General features: G+C 48.4%; 1 protein-coding gene across 2 annotated transcripts; it reads left to right on the top strand.

Moving 5' to 3' along the window:
- Positions 1-409: 409 nt before the first annotated feature.
- On the top strand, positions 410-7,628 carry LOC119338038 (phosphoenolpyruvate carboxylase 1-like). Of its 2 annotated transcripts, none has more exons than XM_037610328.1 (10): positions 410-720; positions 808-1,199; positions 1,326-1,410; positions 4,369-4,591; positions 4,779-4,882; positions 4,983-5,070; positions 5,281-5,435; positions 5,536-6,495; positions 6,592-6,978; positions 7,095-7,628. In XM_037610328.1, exons 1-10 carry the CDS (start codon positions 544-546, stop codon positions 7,386-7,388), a joined length of 2,865 nt encoding a protein of 954 aa, XP_037466225.1. In that variant the 5' UTR covers positions 410-543; the 3' UTR covers positions 7,389-7,628. The 2 variants fall into 2 exon arrangements, with proteins under 2 accessions (XP_037466225.1, XP_037466224.1); XM_037610327.1 differs by having other exon boundaries at positions 5,536-6,534.
- Positions 7,629-8,683: the final 1,055 nt, after the last annotated feature.

The raw sequence follows: 8,683 nt of genomic DNA, 5'->3' as shown, positions 1-8,683 counted from the left end.
TAATGCGGTTTTGACGGCTCGTGATTTAGATGTTTGTTACGAAAAAATGAACTAGAGTTGCCAATTTGTGCCAAAAAAATAATTACAATAGATAGAAAAATAATAATAAAACTTCAGATACAACATAGACATTGATAAAATTTAGTTTGCTGCCCTTTTGGTTTTGATTAGTTATAAGACTTTAGACACAACCATGACATTGATAAAATTTAGTTTGTTGTTCTTTCAGATTTTGGTTATTTTATAAGGAGATTTTGATTCTCCTTTTAAGGAGATTTTAATTAGTTTTTGGGCGCCCGTGCATCCGCTTTAAGCTGCCTTTCCAACCGCCAAGGGCCGTACTTTTCCCGTGCACACACTCAGCAGTCACATACGCCGTCCGGCGCCTATTAGACGCCCACGACAGGCCACTGCCCCATCATCCCATCCACACTCGCAGCCATACACACAACACACTGTCCGTCCGTCCGACCGACGGAGAGCGCAAGGCACACACCGCTTCCTCCTCCTTTGCTCGGCGCGGCGCTTCCCGCGAACAAGGACATGTCGTCATCCTCAGCGGCTCCCATGGAGCGGCACCACTCCATCGACGCGCAGCTCCGCCTCCTCGCCCCCGGCAAGGTCTCCGAGGACGACAAGCTCGTCGAGTACGACGCCCTCCTCGTCGACCGCTTCCTCGACATCCTCCAGGACCTCCACGGCCCGCACCTCCGCGAGTTCGTACGTACTATTAATCCGTACTTTCCATTTTCCCTCCCCTGCCGCGCATGAAAGGAGCCTGACCTCGCCGGCCGGCCGTCGCTGCAGGTGCAGGACTGCTACGAGGTGGCGGCGGAGTACGAGGGCGACCGCGACGCGGCCCGGCTGGACGAGCTCGGGGGCAGGCTCACGGGGCTGGCCCCCGCCGACTCCATCGTCATGGCCAGCTCCTTCTCCCACATGCTCAACCTGGCCAACCTCGCCGAGGAGGTGCAGATCGCGAACCGCCGCAGGAACAAGCTCAAGCGCGGCGACTTCGCCGACGAGGCCTCCGCCACCACCGAGTCCGACATCGAGGAGACGCTCAAGAGGCTGGTGTCTGACCTGGGCAAGACCCGGGAGGAGGTGTTCGACGCGCTCAAGAACCAGATCGTCGACCTCGTCTTCACCGCCCACCCCACGCAGTCCATCCGGCGGTCACTCCTCCAGAAGCACGGCAGGTTGATTTCTTTCAAATTACTCCATTGAGCCAGGCAGCCATGAAATGATTCGGGTTCTGCTAGCACAGTAATTTCTGTTGCATTTCGAAGCTTATTAACAGAGTAATGGAGCTTCTGTGCGCGCAGGATACGGAATTGCCTGAGGCAGCTGTATGCCAAGGACATCACGGCCGACGACAAGCAAGAGCTCGATGAGGCTCTTCAGAGAGAGGTATACGTGTTGCACAATCACAGCTCCAACTAGCTATGTGCGTGCATGAGAATTTTTCTTTATGAACATAAGATGTTTGGGGAGAAGTTATTTGGGAAATGTTGTGTAGTAGTAGCAGTAGTAGTAGCAGCAGCAGCAACAGCAATTTTGCAACGATAATCATAACCAGCGAACGTTCGCTGGACTGGATGGCAATTGCGAGCATTTTTATGGCTAGTTTAGTTGTTGTGAGGATCGCAAGTTTAGTTCGCGAGAGCGACAATTTTTTGGCGACAACATAATTGCAGCGGAGTTGCCATGCGCGCCAACTAAAATTGCCACACTCGCTAACACAAATTTTCTAAACAAACATTTGCAAATGCTATCACTCCCAGCAAACGTTTGCTGGCTATTGGGGTAGTTTTGCAATTGTTGTTCAACTCTATCATAATTTCGGATCCACTAAACCAGGTGAGGGGAGCAGTAACATTTAATCGCTATGCTATTTCAAGCATGTCCATAATGTTTTTTTCACGAATACACAAAGGTTGAGTTTTTTTTCATTGATAGAAGAAGAGTGACAACAAATGATTACAGACGCTCACTTAGCCATATGCGCTAGAGGCATGGTAGCGGGCGTTGGAGCATACAGAAAGGGGGTTGCTCAGCCCCAAAACACTGAAAATCTAACTCCCGGGTATGATGTTTTTAATCCCGATGGCGCCGGCCTCAGCCTAAAGGCGCGTCTCGTCTTTGATGGTTGCGGAGAGATGAGATACCAATGGTCGGTCACCCTTGAAGATGCAACCGTTGCGGTGTTCCGTATCCATCAAGCGGCGAGGATGATGAGAGTTATTGTCTGAGGCGGCGAACCATGCCGCTGTTGTCGATTTGAGTTATGTGGTGTGAGTGAATATACTAACAAGGTGACATGTTAGACTTGTCCCTCTTCCTCAGTGGTCTCTTGCCACATATAGTATCCTCATCTTGGTCTTTGGGTTCAATCATACGTTGACGGAATGATAAAATTAAATGTATGGACGCCTAGTGTCATCTGAGAAGGACAGAAATTGTTGAGTATATACACTTTACAATATATTAGTAGAGTTCGAGTTCATCTTCACTTTGGTTTTGCACTAAACAAAGAGCATATGCCTTTGCATGAACCGCCAAGGGTATGTGGAATATTATACTGGCTGTTTGTATGAAGTGTCGTGATTGACTTCACTAGATCCATGTATTTGACGAATTAAGGATTCTTTGGTTTTGCTATAGGAATGAAATGTCATAGTTGTGTGCCACTTCAATAAAAAAAAAAGTATTTTCCTGGCAGCATGTCCTGGAAAGAAATGTCATAGGTATTTGAGTAATCTGCTGGGTTCGCCTAGGATTCAACCGGTTATTTCCATATTATTATAGTTTACGTTTTCACTTTTCAGTAGATGTCAATAAATTCGTTGTATTTCAATAAGTTCAGTAGACATCAATATTGAATTCATGCTCCAACCAATTCATCCAAAAGTCCGAACTAATGAATAGAGCCGGACAATATATTTCAACACCCCTCCCTCATGTTTAGGCTTTTTTGGTCCTTAGACATGGGACGATATAGAATGCAGAATCTTTTTTACTTTAATATTGCGTTTGCAAGGTCTTGAACTCAAGACCTCTTAGCTCTGATACTATATTGAATTCCATGCTTCAGTCAACTCGTCCAAAAGCCCGAACTAATGGAGAGAGATGGACAATATATTTCAACAGTCAAAATATTTACCTTCTGGTCAAAATATTCCAACCATTTCAGTAGTACACAATAATACAAATAATTTTCAAAATACTATACAATATTTCAAAATTTTGGTTGAATTTCAGTGAACATTTGGTCCTTGGCCGTTGGCCACAATGCAAATGAAATCACTTAAGTTCAATGAATTTTGTCTATTTCGGTTGTGGTTGAAATATTTCCAAAATCAGAATTCAAGACAACTTTGTATACTTGTAATACAAATATTGGATTGTCTTAATTTTGAATTTATCTATTGCAAACCTCTAATGAGATAACTATCATAGGGCTCCGACGTTAATTGACTTGTCAATTCCTTACATGCAAAAATAAAGGAATGCCGCTCAATCCTTAGGAGTTTAGACAAACCAGTTTGGTTTAGTAGGATCCTCAACACTACAGGAAAATATGGCTGTGTTGCATAATAACCTTCGAGATTTAGAATGATGCTTCAGAAAAATATTTGCTTTAATAGGGTTTAAACTTTTGGTTAAAAAAACCGGTCCTCACGAAAATATCCATTTTCAGAAATTACTTTAGGATTATTGTGAACAACTTTCATTGAATTTAGATGAAGCCAAACAAATTTACATTTCATCTAACTTTCATGTAAATCTAATAATTTAATCTTATTTGAGATGAAAAATATTTGGTACCTACCGAAATTTCAAATATTATCGAGTTTTGAGCACCTATAGGCTATAGCTATGCATAAATAGGACCAAATCAGTTACTTTGCATTGGAGGTATAGTTATTTGTTCACAAAAAATTGTCACACTACATGACCATTTGAAAAAGAAAAATCATTGCCACCACTACATTAGTTTAATCCTTGTGGGAAATTAAGTAATATGTTTCTGGCAAAAAACACATCGATTAAAAACAACTTGATTAAATAGTGAAAAAGTGTGTCAAGGTTCTTGCTAAAATTATTACATTGTTTGAACACACCAGATCTTATTTTTCTTGAACAATGTACAGCCGCTTTTGTCTAACCTACATTCCCTATCACCATTTCACGTACTGTGTCTATTTTCTCACTGAACCATGCAAATTGAATTATATAACTATTTGAATGCTGTTTTCCAGGGAAGAAATCTACTGAAATCTCGAATCCTTCTGTGTATTTCCTCTACTTATCTTCTTCTGTCATAGACTAGTAATCACGTTTGTGCTAATTTGGGTCCCCTCACAGATTCAAGCTGCTTTCCGAACTGACGAAATCCGGAGAACACAGCCCACTCCACAGGATGAAATGCGTGCCGGGATGAGTTACTTCCATGAAACTATATGGAAGGGTGTACCCAAGTTCTTACGCCGTGTGGACACAGCTCTTAAGAACATTGGAATCGATGAGCGTCTTCCATACAATGCTCCTCTCATTCAGTTCTCTTCTTGGATGGGTGGTGACCGTGATGGTGAATTTCTCCTCACATGTGTTGTTTCTCTTTAACTCTCTGTGCTATTTCTCCTCGAGAGGCCAACTCTACAAAATTTTCCTGTTCAAACCTTATATGATTGGGTGTCAGTACTACTATGTTTCCTAGTCTTGGTAAGTGTACAGTAACATTTTTTCTTTCTGAAACTCTGTCACTGGTTATATAGGAAATCCCAGAGTTACACCAGAGGTGACAAGGGATGTATGCCTGTTGGCCAGAATGATGGCTGCTAACTTGCACTTCTCACAGATAGAAGAGCTCATGTTTGAGGTATTGCTTAAAAGCTTCTCCATTCCCATGCTGTCTTCCCCTGTTAGTTTTCTTTGTTCGCAGCTTCGAATGTCAATTGCTTCTCTTGTACATCTGGTAGCTCTCGATGTGGCGATGCAACGATGAACTCCGTGTCCGTGCTGAGGAACTACACCGCGCTTCAAGGAAAGCTGAAAAACATTACATAGGTATAAGACAAAGTAGTTTTTTATCCATTTCAAAAATTATTTTGCATCCCTGTACCAGTGTGTTGTTTCAAGGATCTTGAATTGTCATCTGTGGTTATTTTGCCTTGTCAATCAGTTTAGCTTTGAGAACCCTGTTCTGTACTATTCGCCATGAATTTGCTCTGCTAATCCTGTCTGTTTCAATACTAAAAATTTGAGCTACTGATGCAGAGTTCTGGAAGCAAGTTCCCCCAACTGAACCTTACCGTGTGATACTGGGCTATGTACGGGACAAACTGTACTACACACGCGAACGTTCCCGCCATCTTCTCACCAGTGGGTCTTCTGACATCCCCGCGGACTCCACCTTCACCGATGTCGAACAGGTAACCAAACCAGCACTCATCCATGGCACATTTTCCCTTTGTGATTATGATTGTGGGGATGTCGTTGATCATGGCACATTTTTCCTTTGTGATCTCACAGTTTCTGGAGCCCCTCGAGCTGTGCTACCGATCACTGTGCGATTGCGGCGACAAGACCGTCGCCGACGGGAGCCTCCTCGACTTCCTCCGTCAGGTGTCCACCTTCGGCCTGTCCCTCGTCAAGCTCGACATCCGGCAGGAATCCGACCGGCACACCGACGCGCTTGACGCGATCACCGCGCACCTCGGCATCGGCTCGTACCGCTCGTGGCCCGAGGAGAAGCGGCAGGAGTGGCTGCTGTCGGAGCTGAGGGGCAGGCGCCCGCTGTTCGGCGGCGACCTCCCCATGACCGAGGAGGTGGCCGACGTCCTCGGCACGTTCCGCGTCCTCGCCGAGCTCCCGCCGGACTGCTTCGGCGCCTACATCATCTCCATGGCGACGGCGCCGTCCGACGTGCTCGCCGTCGAGCTTCTCCAGCGGGAGTGCCACGTGGGGCACCCCCTCAGGGTGGTCCCGCTGTTCGAGAAACTGGCCGACCTGGAGGCGGCCCCCGCGGCCGTCGCGCGGCTCTTCTCGATCGACTGGTACATGGACCGGATCGGCGGCAAGCAGGAGGTCATGATCGGCTACTCCGACTCCGGCAAGGACGCCGGCCGCTTGTCCGCGGCGTGGCAACTGTACAAGGCGCAGGAGGAGCTGGTCAAGGTGGCGAAGCAGTACGGGGTGAAGCTGACCATGTTCCACGGGCGAGGCGGCACGGTCGGCAGGGGCGGCGGGCCGACCCACCTGGCCATACTGTCCCAGCCGCCGGAGACGGTGAACGGGTCGCTCCGCGTGACGGTGCAGGGCGAGGTGATCGAGCACTCGTTCGGCGAGGAGCACCTCTGCTTCCGGACTCTGCAGCGGTTCACCGCGGCCACCCTGGAGCACGGCATGCACCCGCCGGTCTCCCCCAAGCCCGAGTGGCGCGCCCTCATGGACGAGATGGCCGTCGTGGCCACCGAGGAGTACCGCGCCATGGTCTTCAAAGAACCACGATTCGTCGAGTACTTCAGATCGGTACGTACTTACTATATACGTGCCTAAATGAACGTGCTTCTTTTCTGTCTTGTGTAGGCGACACCTGAGACTGAGTACGGCAGGATGAACATCGGCAGCCGGCCATCGAAGAGGAAGCCGAGCGGCGGCATCGAGACGCTGCGCGCCATCCCGTGGATCTTCGCCTGGACGCAGACGAGGTTCCACCTCCCCGTGTGGCTCGGGTTCGGCGCCGCGTTCAAGCACATCATGCACAAGGACATCAGGAACGTCCAGGCCCTCAGGGAGATGTACAACGAGTGGCCCTTCTTCAGGGTCACGCTAGACCTGCTGGAGATGGTGTTCGCCAAGGGAGACCCCAGGATCGCCGCGCTCTACGACGAGCTGCTCGTCGCCGACGAGCTGAAGCCCCTCGGGGAGCAGCTGAGGAGCAACTACGAGGACACCAAGAAGCTGCTCGTCCAGGTGAGCAAGATTCACTTTCTAGCTAGCTCCACATTTCATGTCGATTCTCTAAAAAAAAAACATTTCATGGCGATTTCTAAGGAATCTCTGACGAGTGATCAACTCTTGTTGTGCAGGTTGCTGGCCATAGGGATGTGCTTGAAGACGACCCGTACCTGAAGCAACGGCTGCGGCTGCGTGACCCGTACATCACCACCCTGAACGTGTGCCAGGCCTACACGCTGAAGCGGATCAGGGACCCCAGCTTCCAGGTGACGGCGCAGCCGCCGCTGTCCAAGGAGTTCACCGACGAGAACCAGCCGGCGTCGCTGGTGAAGCTCAACGCGGCGAGCGAGTACGCGCCGGGGCTGGAGGACACGCTCATCCTCACCATGAAGGGCATCGCCGCCGGCATGCAGAACACGGGCTAGATTCAGATTGCCAAGGTTTTTGTTGTGTGTTTAAATCTTCTATACGTACGGAGTGCTGAAGGCACCAGCTGCCACCTGGATTCCTCGGTTCCCCCGGGTGACCGGGTCACTGCGCCTTCTTTTTGTTTTGGAGAAATAAAAGGTGAAAATAATGTATAGATGCGTGACTGATGTATAAACAGTATAAAATCTTCTGTGCGGCTAATGACACATAAACTCAATATATACTCTTTCATGCAATGGTATTTTGCATTGTATAACTTTTTTGAGGCGTGCTATGCGCTCGGCTGGCGAAAAGAGCCGCCGCCTCGCGAGCCGTCTGATCCAGCGTACAATCCGTGTACAATCCGTCTTTGCAATAAGAGTATTGTTTCAGAAACAATAACGACTATTGCAACAAGAGCTTTATTTCAGAAACACGAACGATTATTGCAATAAGAGCTTTGTTTCAAAAACATTGGTGACGTTGCAAAGCATCGATGGGTACTATCCCTCTTTGCAACAAGAACTTTGTTTCCGAAACACCATTGACTATTGCAACAAGAGCTTCGGTTCAGAAACATGACGCGCAAGGCTGGGGCGAGAACTCTCCGACACCAAAAGCGACCGCGGAGAGGCCGTTGGCTGCGCCACGCGCCGCTGGAACGACAATCGTGTCATGTGGATCTCATTCAACGATGTCGAGTGACGGCTCGCCAGATCTAAATGCAAGGAGGAGAGATGTGAGCAACGGAGCAACCGCCTGCCCGGGCTCGACAGGTGAGGCGGCGAAGAAATAAAGGATGGATGGAAGTGGGGCGGCGAAGGCGGCCAATGACTGCCGGAGCGGGCCGGCGGCGAGCACTAGCACGCGACGAGCGTCTCCGTGCGGTGCTGGTTCGAGACTAAACGATCGAGGAAAATGGGGATAACGTACGAGACAGAGACGTGCGGTTGCAAGAGACGTGGTGGCGAGATCCACAGGGGACGCATGACGCTTAATCAAGACGGGGATGCGAGCATGATTATCGACCGTCTGACGTGAAGCGTTTCCCAACTTTTTTCCCCCTAAAAATGAGGGTTAACACTGCCGTCTTTGATCTATGCACGCTGGAACAACCATCAATTTGTAAGTTTAGAAAAAAAATAATACAGAAAAGCTACGCGGGGCAACCCAGGAGAAAGAACACGAACACGAATAAAAGAAACGAAACATCACGCTACACAAATCATATTATTGGTTTGCCATACATATCGGTTGAACAAATACCAATCGGCCGCCCAACATAGGTTGCACCGAGAGCTCATGGACATTC

The sequence above is a fragment of the Triticum dicoccoides genome, chromosome 7B (assembly GCF_002162155.2).
Source record: "Triticum dicoccoides isolate Atlit2015 ecotype Zavitan chromosome 7B, WEW_v2.0, whole genome shotgun sequence".
NCBI classification, from domain to species: domain Eukaryota; kingdom Viridiplantae; phylum Streptophyta; class Magnoliopsida; order Poales; family Poaceae; genus Triticum; species Triticum dicoccoides.
The sequence above is the reverse complement of the archived record's forward strand: the minus strand, read 5'-3'. Positions and strand labels throughout refer to the sequence as shown.